This window comes from Antrostomus carolinensis, unplaced genomic scaffold (assembly GCF_000700745.2).
Source record: "Antrostomus carolinensis isolate BGI_N321 unplaced genomic scaffold, ASM70074v2 scaffold35571, whole genome shotgun sequence".
In the NCBI taxonomy this organism is placed as follows: Eukaryota; Metazoa; Chordata; class Aves; order Caprimulgiformes; family Caprimulgidae; genus Antrostomus; species Antrostomus carolinensis.
The window spans coordinates 9,772-27,229 of record NW_010295491.1 but is presented as its reverse complement, the minus strand read 5'-3'; the positions used below and the strand labels follow the sequence as shown (position 1 = coordinate 27,229).

The 17,458-nt window shown below is 37.6% G+C and overlaps 1 protein-coding gene and 1 non-coding gene across 2 annotated transcripts; both read left to right on the top strand.

Moving 5' to 3' along the window:
* Positions 1 to 4,451: 4,451 nt before the first annotated feature.
* Positions 4,452 to 15,661, top strand: RNF149 (ring finger protein 149). Its single transcript, XM_010178004.2, has 6 exons — positions 4,452 to 4,713; positions 7,647 to 7,715; positions 10,607 to 10,689; positions 11,152 to 11,248; positions 13,918 to 14,113; positions 14,501 to 15,661. The coding sequence occupies exons 1-6, from the start codon at positions 4,486 to 4,488 to the stop codon at positions 14,557 to 14,559; spliced, it is 732 nt and encodes a 243-aa protein (XP_010176306.2). The 5' UTR covers positions 4,452 to 4,485; the 3' UTR covers positions 14,560 to 15,661.
* A 1,227-nt stretch (positions 15,662 to 16,888) lies between these two features.
* On the top strand, positions 16,889 to 17,004 carry LOC114819070 (small nucleolar RNA SNORD89). The gene has a single exon (XR_003766352.1). It is a non-coding gene; the product is annotated as a small nucleolar RNA SNORD89 (small nucleolar RNA).
* The last annotated feature ends 454 nt before the right edge of the window (positions 17,005 to 17,458 follow it).

Below are 17,458 nucleotides of genomic sequence, written 5' to 3'. Positions count from 1 at the left end.
CAGAGGTATGTTGCCATTGAAAGATAAAAAAAAAAAAGGTCTTCTGGTGCTATATTTTTCCTGATATACTTCATGCTGGACATTCAGCCATCTCTGAATCCCTGCTCAAGCCAGGGTTTGGTGATCCTGATCAGAACATAAGTTTGATACCTGTGGAATAAAGTATGATTGTGCTTGACACACAGTGGGAAGGGAAGAAGGAAGGACGGACTGGCTACAGTAGTTTGAGATGGATCTACAGTGGAGCTTGGCTTGTGGATTTAAGGGAAACTTGGGACTTAACTCGAGTGCGTGACTTTGTCTTTGTAAAGAAAACGGTCTTCGATTTGGTGTAGCTTTGCCCAAATACACCCAGCTGGTTCTTTCCTTCACTGTAATGGTTTTTTTATGCAGATAATATTGAACAAAGCAGATACAAACAACTTTGTACTCGTGATTCTATAAGCTCTTCCAAGCTCCAGAGTGGCAGTTAGGGTTATTTTGGCATGTAGTTAACTCTTTGCTATATTGCTTTCAGCACTAGTCATGATTCTCAGATGGTGCATAACTTCTGTATTACTGATGATTTCTACTGAAAGCTTCTGGTTCTGTACTGCTGAAAGGACAGAATTGAAATTAGTAGCTTACTTAACTTGGGCAGTGACCATATGATGTTGAGCTGCTACATTGTTCTGAAGAAGCAGGAGTAACTTCAAAAAGCTTATACCTATTTTATTCATAAGAGTACATGTGTGTTGGAAACCTGCATGGAAAGAAGAATGTGTATCAGTGTTAATTGCCTGACTACTTGATTCTTCTGGTTACACATCCTCCTTCTTGAGGCAGGTGAAAACACAGCATGCACCAGGGATTTGGTGAGATGATTGAGACAAAGCTTGTAATCAGATTGTTAGCGAACTGTTATGTGTTTGGTAAAGATCAGAGACATTCGTTTGGACCAGGAGCTAAAGAGAACATTCAGTGTTAATTGTGGCAATGTTAGCAAGGTATCTCTGCTTAAATAGATCTAAGGACTGACCTCAAACGTTTTTACGAAGGTACGCAAACTCTGGGAGCTTTCTGGTGTTTCTTGTGAGGACAAAAACTGGAGTATGTCTGCAGTTGGTGTCTGAATGATAGAAAATTATCTTTGTATCTGTAGACATGAATGGGAAGAGATGTAATAGCTTGGGATGCCTGGAATCAAGATCTCTATCACTTTTTCTTCATCAGGAGAGTGCTGATTTCCTTTTGCAAGAGAAGACTAGCAATACTAGCAGTAACAGTGACTTTGGCACACTGGCAGGAAATGCACCTTTATCTTCAGAGTTCCAAATTTGCCCTCCTTTCCAGGTTTCTTAAGGATCTGTCAGCTCTGACTGTTACTTGAATGCTAATATTTAAAAAAGCACATACCAGATTTCAAATCTGATTCCATTGAAGCATCAATCAAACCTAGAAAAGAAAACAAATTTACCCTAGCAGAGTAAAAGTGTGTTTGTTTATTGCAAATTAGAAAGTTATAGAAAGGTAAAGCCAACAAAACATGCTCTCAGTAGGTATGTGTATGTGACACTTGGAGTTCTTTTACAAATGTGATTTGAGATCTCCAAGTTGTGTTACAGTTGAGGAAGCTGATGGAATGACAACAGCATTTCAGTCTTTGAATAATGTGTTTCAGAACAGAAGTCTGAAATTAGTGAGGAATGAGTTAAAGCCCTTAGTCTTACAGGCTGCTCAGGGCAACTGCTTCTCTGAGACTGCTTTTGTTCCTTTTGTAATAGTGGATCGCAGTTATTTTTTTCTTCCCCTCCTTCTCTCTTGTCACTTTCAAGGCCATTGTGTTTAGTTGTGTGCATTTTTAATGGAAGGTTCATCACCAAGTCTTTGAAACTCTTAAAATGCTTTTAATGGACATTTACTTAAAAATGTATGGCATATTTTTTAGTTCTAAAATTAGAAGGTGTCAGTGTCTAGCAGCCATTGCACAAAAGCATCCTGACTTCCATTTCAAGGAAAGAACTGGCTGCTAGTCGGACACGCTAGTGACAAAACAGAGAGAGGCATTACTGACTGTGGGGTTTTTAAATACTGCTTTTTTAGAAATCATGCAGAGAACTAGATAGCAGGATTAAACTGATTCAGGGTTTTGGAATTGAGGAGAAAACCTTTATTGATTGAAAAATACAGGCTGCCTCTAATCTTGAAACCTCCTTTTTTTCCCTAAGCCTAAACAAAACCACATAAATCTTTCTAGCATTCCTGTACCGCTCACTAGCCATCCTTAGGCACCCCTTCTATTCTAACAGTTAAGGACATAGGACCTAATCTTCTGATTTAGGTGTGTGGATCACAGTTCTCGGCAATGGGAGATAAATTTCTACCTTCGTACATTCTTTTCTTGTTAACTCCCTGTGGGATTGTGCAGGGTCAGAAAGCAAGGAGTGTTTCACATACTCTTCTCTACAAGATTCATGAGTCTTTCTGATCATGCTTTCATGCTGTTTCAGAGAGGAGAATAGTATTAATTAACCAGTTCTTGGACTTGTGGTGTCATGTGGATTGGCGTGTTGTTGGCAAGTAGCACTAATTAGCAGAGCCTGTTTGTTTGTGGATTTGTCCTATTGGTCTTCATCTTCACTGCCTTGTGTCTTCTAAGTGCACGCACCAGGCGAGGCAGTCCATGCTGGGAGCTGGGTGGGTGCTGCTGGCGAGCCTGAGGGCAAGCACAAGCAGGGCCTTTCCCCAGTAGCATCTTTTTCATTGTCTCTTTGCACCATCCTCAAAACTTCCATAAATGTAGCACAGTTTGGAAAATCTGCTTTCTTGCTGGGCCTGGATCTGGCAGATGGGTATAGTGGTTCTTACAGTAGGTGACCAGGAGTGGGATGGCTGCGTAAGGTGAAGCTGAAAAAGGGTAGCTGGTGTTGAGACAGGAGGGTTATTCAACTAATAACTGGAACCTTTAGTGTTTCATCCACAGCAGACCTCCTGCACCTTATGCCACATGAAGAAGTGAAACTCCTGCAGATTCCCCTTGGCATGGTAGCAGACTAGCCAGGTTGACAAGGTGTCACAGCCAGAACTGTCTCAACCAAAGGAGTTTGTTTTAAATATTTCAGGCAAATAACTCATTGTGTTAGCAGGCGGAGAGGTGGGCGAGTCTGGAATGCTGCTTTGAGTTTTGAAATTCCCCACTTGATGTTACAAATTAGGCAACCATTTCTTTTGACGTAGCTTTTCAGTAGTGAGTCTAACGCAGCCAGGAGGGGAAAAGTCTTTAAGTCTTCAGTGGGAGGTCTTGTTGCAGGTAGGTAATCTTGTGAATCTAAAAAGGTAGCTGTGTCATTACAGCTTTAGCTTTCCAGCTAGGAAAACCCCTCTCTTCTTTCTTCTTTCTCTACTTTCTCTCTGAATCAAGCTTAGTTTCCCTTCTTCTGAGACATAGGAGTGCAGTAAGCTATAAAGCCATGACTTATCAAGGGTATATAGCAATGTTGGTATGCAGAAACCAAATTCAAATAAAAATGGCATAGACCACTGAAAAAGTGACACTTTTAACAAGTATATTTGTTTATAATTTATTTTGTAATACTTGGGTTAGATGTTTCTGAGACAATACTGGAGGTGCTTCCAGACAAAGTGGAGTAAAACTCTAGTCTCAGAGGATCTTTGGTTTCTGCTAGTTGGTTTTGACAGTATCCTAACATTTTTGGTAGCACTATGATACTTAAAGGTGGTGGGTTTTTTTGTTTGGGTTTTTTTTTTTTAATTAGGTGCTTTTTCATATGGATTGAGTGTTTTCAAGTTCTAATATAATAGAGAAATCCTTTGGTTCCATGCTCCCAGAAGAGTCACAAAGTATTTCTTGACAAGTCCTTGTCATGAAATCTCATTACACTTTGAATATTGAATAATCTCTTTAAGTGTTTCAATGTTTAATGTAGTTTAATGTTAAATATCTGAATCTTTTTTCTCTTGTCGTTCACATATCCAGTGTAATTGTGCTATGGATTCAGATTCAAACTTGATAGATGTATCTCTCTTCATGGTATTCACGTACTGTCTCCAGCTACAGCTAAAATTCCCACAATGATGACAGATAAAAGACCAGCTGTTCCTGAGTTGTATGTTAGAACTTCAGCAACTTCAAGATGAGATGTTTGATTTGCCTGGTTTTTTGCATGGCATCTACATCCAACCTCCCTGTTTGGAATGAGGAGTATAGGACCTTGAGTAAAGATGCATCTGTTGGAGTTTATCTTGTGTTTGAGAGTTCCATAAAGTAAATAAAGGGTTCTTTACTAGTAAACTTTCTATCAAGTCTGGTATGCCTGAAAAAAATTCAGATGTTTTCTTGTAACTTTGCTTGCTGTTATTAAGTGAAGAGGCACAAATTAGCATCAAAACCAGACAGAATGCCTAAATTTTTTCTGTGATGACTGACTTTTTTTTTTCTTTCTTTTTTTCCCCCCTCCAACAGGAACAGGAAATACAGTGGTGATAATGGTTGGCTACCCAAAAGGTATAGAGATATTGGAGCCAGTACGAAGAGGGATTCCAGTAAAAATGACTATAGTTGTTGGCACACGACACGTGCAGGAATATATCAGTGGTCAGTCAGTTGTGTTTGTAGCCATCGCCTTCATCACCATGATGATTATATCGCTTGCTTGGCTCATATTTTACTATATACAACGTTTCCTGTATACAGGATCACAGTTTGGAAACCAGGTAATTGGAGATAATTACGCTTTAGAGTATTTACCATCTTCTCGTGTCAAATCAGTTGCCTAACTTTGCTTGTTTATTGAAGCATTCTTGAAGTTCTCTGCCTTCTTGCTGCTTTACTATCTGTGAACACTACTCAGCAATGGTTAGTGAGGCTAATAAGCAGTGTGCTAATTGGTGTTGCAAGTTTGGCTACTTATAATTATTAGATACCTGTATGAAGTCGTGGGAAATATATTTAGCCATTTGTCAACAAGTGAGTAAAGGCAGGTTCTCGTGGGATTTGTCACCCAACTTAACTTCCCTTTGACATTAAAAATTATTTTCATTCTTCAGTAATTTTTGTTCTGAAAGTACTAATTTCACTAAATAGATCTTTTGCCTAATGGAGAGGGACCGTGCTAATTATTTTTTTCTTAAGACCCACAAGCAATGAGGGCTAAAATTTTGGTTCTAAAGCTTTATGAAAACTGCTTTTGATACTTGTAATCCTAATGCTCTACTGTAGAGTACTTAATGGCAGCAGAGTAGAAGGAGTATGTGTGGTGAGATTCAGCTATTTTAGACTATCTGAAGTGTTGAAAACGGTGGGAGTACTGGGAAGATCAGGAAGGAGTAACTCTGCTCTTTAATTTGCCCCTTACAAATCCCTGTTCTTCTTTGATAGGTTGGAAAAAAAAGAAGTCAGTTTTACTTTTGCCCTGAGGGAAGTTCTTAATCACAGAATAATTTAGATTAGAAGGGACCTCTGGAGGCTATCTGATTCAAACTCCAGCACTTAAGAGAGCAACTTGCATGGAGTGGTTGAGGACCTAGTCCAGCTGAGTTTTGACAATATCTTAGGATGGCACTTCCCTGTGCTTTTCAGCTGGTGCAAATAGGTTGCATTCCTCCATGGTCATCAGTATCTCTACCGCAGTTCTCTACTAACAGTGAAAAAGAAGGTTGCACTTGTTTTTCTTTGCAGGCAGTTCTCAGGTTATTTTTTTTATCTTCAATTCAGTAAAAAAAAAAAAAACCAACCACGTTTCAAATGACTGCTTATCACGTGGACTTCCCCTGCCTTCCACTTGAATGTGTGGATTCTAGCTTTGAGGGAGGAGGGAAGGGCATTTTTGTTTGCCTTCTGAGCTCTGTTTAGGAATTACAGGACTCTTATAGGGAAACATTTAGTTTCTCTCTTTCAGTAACTGAGCATAACACATGAGACTTCGGTATTGGTTAAACTTGTGGTCTACTTGAAATGTTGGTTCCCTAGAGTCTTTTTTTACTAAACTTTAAGTCTTAGAACTTACATTCTGAGAATACTTTAAAGAAAACAAAATTTTTGAGAAGTATTTATAGAAAAGGGGGTGTGTTTTTGTGTTGTAACAGTTGTTTGGTGAAGAAAGTTACTTCTTCCTGTTGGCTTTAGGATAGCTCATGCCAAGGGAAGTTCACATGCTTTATGAATAGTTTAAAGAGCATTTTTTAGGGTGAATACAATATTTTCCAGAAATATGTACCACAGATTCTTAATAGATTTTGCCATTTGGCTTGTCAACTAAATGCTTCTTAATTAAATAAAATTGTCTAGCATTAGAAGGTTATGGCACTTTCTCAATTCTCCCTCTTTTCAAGTGGTTATTGAAAACAAAAGTTTACCAAACTGTGCCAAGTTTAAAAATGTAATGAAGATCTTGGTCAAAATATATCATTAGGAGTCTTGAAAGATTTTTTGGGGAAAAAGCCGGTTTTCTAACCAAAATCTTGTTTTGCTTGGCTTACTGACTCCAGTATAATTAAAACTTGGGAGTTAAGTATGCCATGCTTCAAAGCAGGCTACTGTGTAGCTGCTGAGCGAAGGTGAAGATAGCCATCTTAAGATATATTCTAACAACAGGTTAGCAGTAAAACCTTGGAAGGCCTCCTTGCTACTGCAAATTAAGCAGGACTGTGCATAAAACCCTGAGCTGATACAGAAGGTGGGATAGACCCCTGCTGGTTGTCTGTCCATTTCTGAGAGACTTTTCAGACTTAACTCTCCTTAACACCAAAAAGAATTAAAAAAAATTCCCAATTTTTTAATACCATAAGTTTATAAAATGATATAAGTAATTGTAATTATCATTACAGATAAAAGCTACCATTATGGGGTTTTTTATTCCTTTATGGCATTTCATCAGTGAGGGTTGCAGCTGGACAGATCAACATCTGTTAATTGGGAGTATTCAGTTTCTAGCAGTAGCTAGCACTTTGTCTTGGAATACAGTACTGCTTTCTTTTCTTGCTTCCCCTCTAAGCATAATTAGGACTGTTACTGTATAGAAGTGCAGTATGGTGTCTCATGTCTGTTAAGCCTTTCTTGTTATCTCCTTTGCATAATGTGTCCTTTCAGTGGGAGGCTTTGTATAATGTGTGAGACAGTGTTTAACCGAGGGGCAGCCTTAATAGCGACAAGCAGCCTTTTGACCTGCTGGCCAGCTGTGGGCTGCCCGCCTGGATTCCACCTTCTCTCAAGCTTGTGCAAAACGTGCGCTGTGCTTGCTCATGGGCTTGCCTAACTAGAAGGTCTGGTTATATGACTGTTTCTTTCAGCTCTGATGCCTCTAAATCCTAAATTAGTGTCAGTTTTGTTGTGCGGGAAGGCCCTTGATGCAGGCCGTCGTGATACAAGGCTGCGTATGTCAGCTTGGTCTGCATAGTTCTGCACTGGCTGAGTTCATTTTAAAAGCACTATGCTCATAGATAATGTTTGCTGCTGTGCCCTGAGAATGTGAAACTTGCAGGTCTTCATCTCCTGGCTTGGAGGTATTTTGTAAACAAATGAGCTAGCCAGAGATGAATCTTTAAATGCATTCAGAAGATTTAGTAATCCACATGGAAAGTATTTAAAAGCTTTGAAATGTAACTCTTAAAACTAACTTGTGTACTAATATTAAAAATCTTTATTCAAGGGACATAGGAAAGAAACCAAGAAAGCAATCAGCCAGCTTCAGCTACATACTGTGAAACGTGGAGAAAAGGTAATTTAGTGGTTCTGGTTATTTCGGTATGATTTAAAAACTGTTGTAATGCCTTTATAGAATTTAAACTGAAATTCTAACCTTGTAATTGCTGTCTGACTGTGTACAATTTTAGGCTTATTTTAGCACCTTTACTTAGAAGACAAAGCTTAAAATTGAAAACTCAAATCTGAACTACTTATGAAATGTAAGGCTGTTTTTTTGCAAAGAATATCTAGTTACACAGAATGTTGCAGGAGACTACAGGGCTGGTACTGTGAAGATGAGGAAATACTAATCTTATCAGCACTTGAAAACATCAACAAGTGGATTGCAAAATACTTCCTAGGGCCTATTCATTGCACAGTTCTTACAGCTGATGTAATTTTTTTTTCTTAAAAGATCATCCATCTTTTTATTGATCAGAAGGCCTGAGAAATCTGAAAAGTTCTCAAAAATGTTACACTTGTTTCATCTTTTGACATAAATATGCTAAGGAGCTGTATAGACTTACTTGAAGCATACATTTTTTTAGAAGTACACTTCTATGTATTAAAGTAAAGCTATTCCAAAAATTTAAACAGCTTTCAAAAAATTAGCTTTGACAGCATGTAGCCTAAACTCATAGCTGTATTAGAGTAACTGAAGTAGAAAAAGCCAAGATTTCGAAAGAAAATATTCCATTCAGAGTTTCAGGCAGCTCTGATCCTAGATGCTAAATTAGTTTACGCTAGACTTCTACTACATAGACTTTTTTTTCACTCTTATTTGTCTTATTTGATTAGTTTTCACTTGAGGACCGATTTGCTCAGAGATTAAAAACAAGGATTAGTTTTTTAACCCATTAATAAAATTAAGGTGAGAAAGGACATTTGTCATATGTAAGAACTTTACAAGCTGTGGTTCAACAGAAGCTGTTCAGCTCAGGTCACATGCTACAGAGAGTGTGTCCTTCACTTAGTAAATCAGTTTTGAAATGAAAAAAAACCCAACTGTCTTTGAACTTGCCTCTTTTCCTCTTATGCATTCAGCATGTTTAAGTAGCATTTTACAAGTATTTGTTACTTTTAAATTATATTCAACATTCCATCAAAAAGTAATCTATTTCAAGCTGTGAACAGAGGGATGTTCATACACTGGTGAGATCAAGAAAGATGGAGTTGAACCAAAACTTGTGTAAAGCAGTATCAAAGCATAACATCAGCATAGGAAGAAATGGATGTAAAAGGGTCATGATGAAACCTGTGGGGAGAACCACAAGGAAGCTGTTAACTGCTTTTAAGCTGATGTTCAGTAAACCTCTAAAAAGGATTTGTTAGAGATTTTTTGCAGTGTAGCCCATGTTTCCTTCCAATCAATATACTCTTGACTGAAATAAATAAAATGGGGGGATTTAACCAAGTTGTTATGCAGTATGCTGGTTGTAACTATGAATGCCATGTTAGTTAAGCAAAGTAGAATGAGATTAGATTTAATTTAATCCCTATTAAAATAGGGGTTTTCTGCTTGGTAAATAATATCTTCTAATTCAATTTGAATCAGCCTACTATCAGCAAATTTATGTAACTTAATGATGCAGAAGTACTTCCATGAACTAATGTAAATTTTTCTGGAAGTAGTCCTGTCTACTCTCTAAATATGCATTTTTTTCTTAAAATACTTCCTTTCATCCACTATGATTAAAAGAGTAAATTTCTTTTATTGTGACACATTAGTCTTTCATTATCATTTCACTTGGGGTTGAGGTATTTAACTAAAAATAGGTCAATATTTTAAAAGTGTATTTGCTATCATGTAGATCTTCCCTGAGAAGCTTATGAGATTATTGTAAAATGGACACTCATTTGAGTATGTGCTACATATTGTATATTTGGACTTTGCCTCTTTTACAGAATAATAAAAAAAAACTGTTATAGAATAAATACTTGTCTTAACTTTGCTTTTGTAAAAAAAACAGTCCTAATTTTATATACTTGGGAATTTAAGGCCTTAATTATGTAAATTGTTAGTATGCAAAGGCGGGGAAAACTTGCCTTGAACTTGAAAGTTTGCTTGTGGTACTAATTCATTTGAGTGTTTGTGGTGATGAAATTGACGTATTTCAGTAAGCAGTAAACATAAAATACTTATTTTGTGGGGATGAAAGGGAAGAAGTTGGCCCACTATCTGTTCTTGTGATACTTATGTTTTATACAATCCAGTTGACACTGCATTATTTCTCTTGTATCCGGAGATACCCATCGTATTTGCACTGCAGCTACAAGTGTGGCTTCAAGAAGGTAGTGAGACCTGTTAGGAAAGATATTTAACCTTATACCTTAATTCTTAAGGTACAAGAAATTGAGATGGGGAAATACTGCATTTTGACTGTCTCCCTGGTGTGAGCTTGGAGAGACATTTTAAAAACCATCCCAAACTGCATACTTCAGTTTTCTTCTAACTACCAAGGGGTATCTGGTAGGATGTGGTAGAACAAAGAAAAAAGAAAAGTGGAGAAGGGTTTGCAGCATTTAGGCCCATGAATCTCATTCTGCTTAAGCCCTTGCAAGTCTGTGGGACCATCACTTAAGAATTTGATGGTGTGCTTTCATCGAAGATGACTTCTTTTAAAATTTCTTTGTTTTGTAGTTACTTTAAACTGAAATTTTATTGTGCTCCCGTGAGCAAAGCCAATGTTTAAGACTTAACAAATTACTTAAGGTAACGTGTAGTTGTTTAAATCGGAAAATAAGAGTTTGGCTGCTTTTAGTATTTGGTATTACTTGGTCAAATCACCTTTTGATAGAATCTTGAATTAAATGAGGGAGATGTTTTTATTTGCTAAACCATTTTATACATTTTACATTCTGTGAAGTTACCTATTACACAAAGCTTGTTCTGTAACAAGCATTTAAATGTCTTGTCATCTTTAGGGTTTAGATGTTGATGTGGAAAACTGTGCTGTGTGCATTGAGAACTATAAACTGAAAGACACTGTGCGAATTCTGCCATGCAAGTAAGTTGCCATAATTATTCTTTCCTCTTTAGCTTGTTTTCCCTAAGAAATACATGATGACCTTTCTGAAAACTTCTGAAACTCTGGTGGCAGAGCTGAAGCGGTGCCATTTATACGGCCTATTACATGTTGAAGGGCACTGGGAGACCATGTAGCGCTTCCTATCTATGCAGGAAAAAGGAGCAACTGCCAGAAGTGTAGGGGTGAAGTAGAGCTTTCTTAGTATTAAGTTAGAACTGTACAGTGTTGAACTTGGTAGCTCTGTGGTGTCCTTATGGTTAGTAATATTTCTTATTTCAGAAAGCTGGCATGAAAGATGATGCTTCTAGAACTGTCTTAGTAAATTAATTGTCAAGGTTATAAAGAAATGGGTTTATTTTTTAATGTAGTAACTTGCACATTGTTTAAAAGAATAGCATGTGGCTTTCATGATAAGTTTTAAAGGGCATTTCTTTTCTTTAGGCACATCTTCCACAGAACATGCATTGACCCTTGGCTTTTGGACCACCGGACTTGTCCAATGTGTAAACTAGATGTTATCAAAGCTTTGGGATACTGGGTACGTTGCACACTTGATTTAATCTTCAAAGTAGCAGTACAGTGCAGGAGGCAAGACTTGATGTAACTGTTCAGGTTGAGAACAGTTGTCACTGAGACTTGTGTGGGCAAACATGCAAGATTGAGTGAGAAATAGAAGAATAAGGGAATTGTATGGGTAAGAACTTAAACAATGTATTGAGCATCTTACGAATCCTCTGTGTAGTCTTCTGTGATAACCAACTTTTTCCTGTCTCTGGCTGATGATTGTAAGGAAGTTGAAGAGGTGAGGCAACTTGCCCAAGCTGCAAAAATATAACTTAATTCAGTAGATCTAGAGCATATCTTTGATCTTGAGAACTGCAATTCAAGGGAAGAAGTTACAGTTTTTCTGTCTTGAGTGTTTGTGTGCTTCCACATATGCCCAGTGTTTTACCCCTGCAAGTAAACCAGTACTTAGAACCTTCCTAAAGACATTCACCAGAAATTGGTTAAGTAGAGAAAATGATGTGCTCTCATTTCTTTCTGACAGCACCAGAAAAGAGAGATGAAGACACATGCGGTAGGTTACTTGGTCACTATTGATAAATAGTCTTGAGTTCCACTAAAATGCCACAGGCATGAGTCTACTTCTCTTCTACTGATCTGCAGAGATCTTCACAAAATAGGGGTGTTCCTTGGTTTCAGGGACCTTTCTTTCATAGACTAGGTCTGCCTTTTTGCTCTTTCCTCTTACCTCGTTGCAGAGACTTAGCAGATCTATGGAAGGCTTCTATGAATTACTTTTTTGTTTTGTCAAAGGTGCCAATACTCTTGCTATGTAATATGTATACCAGATTGTGGTGCTTCTGTGTATTAGGTCAGACTTTGTTCAAGAGTTGCAATCTTTGTCATGTGAAATAGCTATTATTACTGTAATATAACAGCTTATTTTTTGCTCTCTTTCCATTCTTGGAGTTGATGTAACTTGCATTATATGCAGAAGGTTATATCCTTTTGTATACAGTCTGAAAACTGAAATACTAGAACCTTCAGAACACTTGTATTCCTTCAATTCGTGCTGTTGCAGAGGATACTGATACCAAGCCTAAACAGGAGTAATACCTCCTCCACTTGTTAGGCAAAATAAGTGTTAGAAAGCAAGTTGAATGGGAGTATATTAAATACAGAAACCCAGTTTTTTCTAATGGAATGGGGAAAATGTCTTGCTTATGCACCAATCATTCAAGCCCCACTGATGCGAGTAATGTGGGAAATCATTCAGTATTTTTTTTCTAGCTTAGTTTTCAGCCTGATCCGGGTTGCCTGATCTCGTTTGTAGAGTGATTGTGTGAATTTTTAATTGATGTGAGGAGAGAAAAAAGTGCAAAGAGCAAGGCAGCTTCTTTCAGCAGTGTGCTTGCTGAGCGGTGTAACTGCAGGCAAGAATGTGCAGCCCTATTATAGAAACCTATGGAACCTTCTGCAGAGAGGCTGAGGGCTCGATTCAGTTTTGTGGAAGACATACTTCAGATGCTTCAGAATTTTTAAAGGCTCAAAGTAGAAAGAAGACACTAAGTCCTATTACCTGGCTTCTCTTTTGTAAAGCACAGACTTCAGCAGTCTAGTTCTGCATTATGCTATTTCTTACAAGAAAAGAACTGCAGTTCAACATGTCTGACTGATTTAGAGCATTGTTGAATCTTGTCATCTTGGTGCTTTTTTTAACTGCCTAAGTTTTGGAAACCAAAATCATTAATGCTCCACACCCGCATACCTAGAGATTAGTATCATGTGTCTTAACATGTGTTTAATGGTAGCAGTTCTATAGCTTATTAAAATTCAGTACATTTTAAAATATGCTGCTCTGGTGCTAAAGAAAGGATCAATTGAGAATTTCTTAAGATGGGCCTGTGCTAATTGTTTGAGGAGGGGAAAAATACTCATTATGAAGCTCACAGAATAGCTACTTGAAATGCAGTATACGTGCTTATGTATAAATCATGTCAGTATATCAATGGCAGTACTGTAATGAAGGTAGTCTGTTTAATTTAGGAACAGAATTGTGCAGGTAGGACTTCTAATTAACTTTCAGAATGGATCAGAAATAGCTCATGCTGTACAATAGGTGAAATAAATTCCTTTGCCTGTGCTGTAGATGTTTTGTTCCTGCAAAGTGACAAGCCAGCATATTTGCATTTTTGGAACAGCTGGAGGTAAAGGAGGGGGGAAGCTTGTTCTGATGTCAAACGTTTGCTCACCCAGTAAAAAAAAAAAAAGTCTAAGCTTGCCCAACTCTATCATGGAGAAACAGCAGCTTCCACAAACTCAGAAAGGATCAGTAGGTTTGCTCAGCGAAGACTTTGCATGTGCTGAGCCTGCTCCTGACCAGACTGCAGCATTACTGTTGCTACAGTGTTGAAATATTCCATCCAAAAGCCTGGCTGGGTTGACTCTTGCCATTGCTGTTCTTGGCTTTGGAGTGACTTTGAAAAAGTGGATGCTTTTGTGCTTGGATTTGTTTCTTTCAGTCAGACAGTAACACTGAAAGCAGACCCTGTTTAACACTGTACCCACGAGCACATAGAAAATAGGCCAAAAAAAAAAAATCATCTTTTTTCCAATAAGGTGAGGTTACACAGTGGTGAGGCGGAGGAATGTTGATGCCTAATGGTAGACAAAAGTTTCAGTTCAATATATTTAATTTTGAAGGGGGACCCTGAAGATGTACTTGAAGTTCCGATACCCGAGTCGATAAGCGGCAGCGTTTCAGTCGGAAGTCTGAGTATCGCTTTGCAAGACGATGACAGAAACGAAGTAAGCGAGTTATCAGCTTCCTCCACTAACGAGTCTGTATTGCAATGCACCAGTTTAAAAGAGGACGCAGGTGAAACCACAGCGTTACTTGGTAAGTAATAATTTAGTTTCACGTGACAATCCTTAATGCCATTCATTGCATTAGATGAAGCCATTCTTGAAGTGATGTTAGTAGTGTTAGTATTGCGCTGCGGACCAGACTGAGCGGTGTCACGCACTACTGGTGTTCAGAAAATATAAGTAGGTAGATTTTTGAGAGAATTCTGTTGAGCTGGAGAAAATTGGTCTTTGGGACAGGGGGTTGGGGTGGGGAAGATGCAAACAGTGTCTTAGGAGGATTACTTACACAGAGAATCTTGAGAACCTTAGGTATATATGAATATGAAATTTGTTGCTGGAGTTTGGATTAATGCAACAGATAAAATGTATTAAAATGGTAAGTCAACAAACAATTTTTCTTCTAATTCTTGGCTTCTAGATGTGGATGTCAGTAATAACCGGCATGGAGAACATCTGTCTAATGGAAATTCCCACTGAACTGCTTCATGGAAGATATCTTGAATAGACTGTTGAAGAACTATTATTTTTTATTTAATTAGTATGGACTTCTGTCTAGTTAACGGAAAAAATAACAATGTAAATTATTTTACCTTTCAAACTTTTCTAGCTGGTGTTCCAAAAGGGCTAATAACTAAGAATTTTGTACACAGGAGGATTTTATAAAATCTCCTCTGGATGTCTCATCCTAAAAAAAGATGCAATAACCCTTTTTCTGTAAGCATTGTTACAATGTCATTGTGTTCCAGAGGGCTGTAACAAAGACGAAGACTAGGCAGTGAAAACAATGTAGAGTGTCTTAACGGATAAATATTTTGGCTGCACTATTTACATTCCGTATGTACGCATGGAGAACACTTACAAGACTATAAATATTAAAATGTTCTGAAAGTTCTGATCTGTTGTAATTGGAGATGGATATTTGTAGAAAAGACATAATCTAACCTTGAAGGAATCTAATAACTTTGTGGATATGTTGCATACCCTTTTTCGTGATGAAAAAATTGCTAGTTGCAACTTTCCTTACAAATACTAATTTGATCTTGTAATGTGTTCTACTCAGAGTGGATGCTGAGAGAAAAGTAGACTTTTTCCATCTTGCTAGCTTTTGTACTGAATTTGGCAGTAATAGGTTGTGCTGGGTGGTCTTCACGTGCTGAGCATGTAGACTTATTTAGGTATATGCACACTGGTTACCTCTTTCAATCTTAAACTCAGTAGACAGAGGTAAAGGGCTAATTATGGCTGAAATATATTTATTAGTCTATTTATAAGAATTTACTTAATTCCTTCTTATTCCTGCTCCCATCCTGTCCCACCTTGTTATGTAAAAGTTGAAACGGTTTCTTAGGATCTACAAAGCTTGGTTTTGTTTCTTTCTTTTTCTTTGCATAGAGATGCTGGAACTCTTCTCTTGGATATTCCACGTTAGGAGTTTTGACTCGGTTTGCCATTAGCTTTTTTCCTTTCTTTTAGATTAGCAGTATTGTGCCTTATAGTAAAACACTTAGAAACCTGAAGCATCTGAGAGTAAATATAAAACCTGGCATCTCCCATTACAACCTCTTATTCAAATATTTCTATACTGTAAGTGGTATAAGGAATTGCTAAACTGTTTTGTAAAGAAATATGTATATTTAAACACTACTTATTAAGAGTGTTAAGTGAATTGTTTAGGATTTTAGCATTGTCATGTTATAAATAATAATACATTCCTCAATTTTCTTCTGTAAAGCTGTTACTACAGGTTGCTTAAAACGGTGTCTTTTACTAGACATTTGTTTTAGAGTGCATTTTGTTTTTAAAATGTATATTTGGAATGTTTTTAAGAAAATATGCAATTCTTTTTCTAACTTATATTGCGCTTCAATAGAAGCATTTTTTTTTTATTTTGGAATGAATGTTCCAGAAATGACAGAGGTTTCAGATGCGGGAAAATAATCTGAAATTCTACTTTGCAGAGCAGATGTTTCACCCTAAATTTCCTTCAAAATACATCTATTAATGCCTACTTAAAAAAAAAAAAAAAAGAAATCTGTTTCTTCCCTGTAGGAGTGTAACTTTTAGGTTTACTAGAAAATTGTCAGGTTGTAGTTCTGATGTCACCAGCAGGTGCAAGTTTTTATGATGCCTTTATCTTACAAGAAGCACATGAGAATGGAATATGACTGACCAACCATCTGCAAAACTGAACAAATGAACAAACAACCCACAACTAAACCAAACAATGTATGGGGGCACTTACGTCTCCAAAAGGAGCTTATCAACATTTCCAGAACTGCCTTTTTAACTGTCTCTTCAATATTTAAAAAGTCTTCTCCCTCTTCCTTAACACAAAGCTGAACATTGATGTAGTAAATGTTGAGAGGGTTTAAACTCTAGCTCAAGGAGGAACCGAAAGGTGTTACCAAGAGAAGTCTTGTCAGTCTGTGGATTGTGTCTTGCTGATACCCGCAGCGCAATATTCGTGCTGGAGGGGAGAAATGTGGTAAGTACTTCAGCTTTTTTGTAATACCTATAAAACAAAAAGTTTTTCTTAGGAATCAAAGCTGCAATCTGGCAGAAAGCTGGAGGAAAAGCTAAAGAACCTGCAAACTGAGAAGTGTGCTTATAAAATCTGAAGTGTAAGTTATAGCACTGACTTAAAAGAATATCTTGAGCGTGAAGATTCCTGGAGGATGTTTCTGGTGCTGGCACTATACCGCTTTCACTTCAGCCTTTCACAAGTGTAGTTACACGTGTTTCAGCCAAATTGGTTTGTGCATAGTTCACCTTTGGTATAGTTAGGTCTCCTAAGGCCAGCTGTGTTGCTGAGGAATGATGACAATAAAAGGCCGAATTGCAGTGCCTCCAGCAAGCAGGTTGCTCTCCTTGGAAGCACAATGACAAAAATCTTCCGAAGCGAATCATTAGTCTGACCTCAGTCAAAAAGCGGACATGTATTAGCAAAAAGTGATGGGTTTAAAAAGTCCAGGACAGGAAAGAGACAATCTGTGGAGCTTAGAACAGTAGCAAGAGAGGATTAGAAATGTGAAGCTTATCACCTACTTTTATAACTCAAATAGATTGCTTTTAGAGTAAACAGTTGTAAGCAGCTATTAGGTAAATATGGGTTCCCAGACTTTGCTGATCTCTACCTACTATATTGGATCAAACTGGTATTTCTAGTTTCTAGCACTTCAACTACCGAAAGTTTATATGAAGGTCAGAACTCGATGAGTCTTTTCCTGCTATGAATGTTTTTGCAGGATAGGTGCCTTGTGACTCCCTTCCCTACCATATGGGGAATCTTTGATCTGCTTCTTCTGCTTAGGCTATCTCCTGCCTAATGTGGGAGCTGATGGGTTCCTTCTGGCCTCCCCTGGCCCAATCTCTTTCT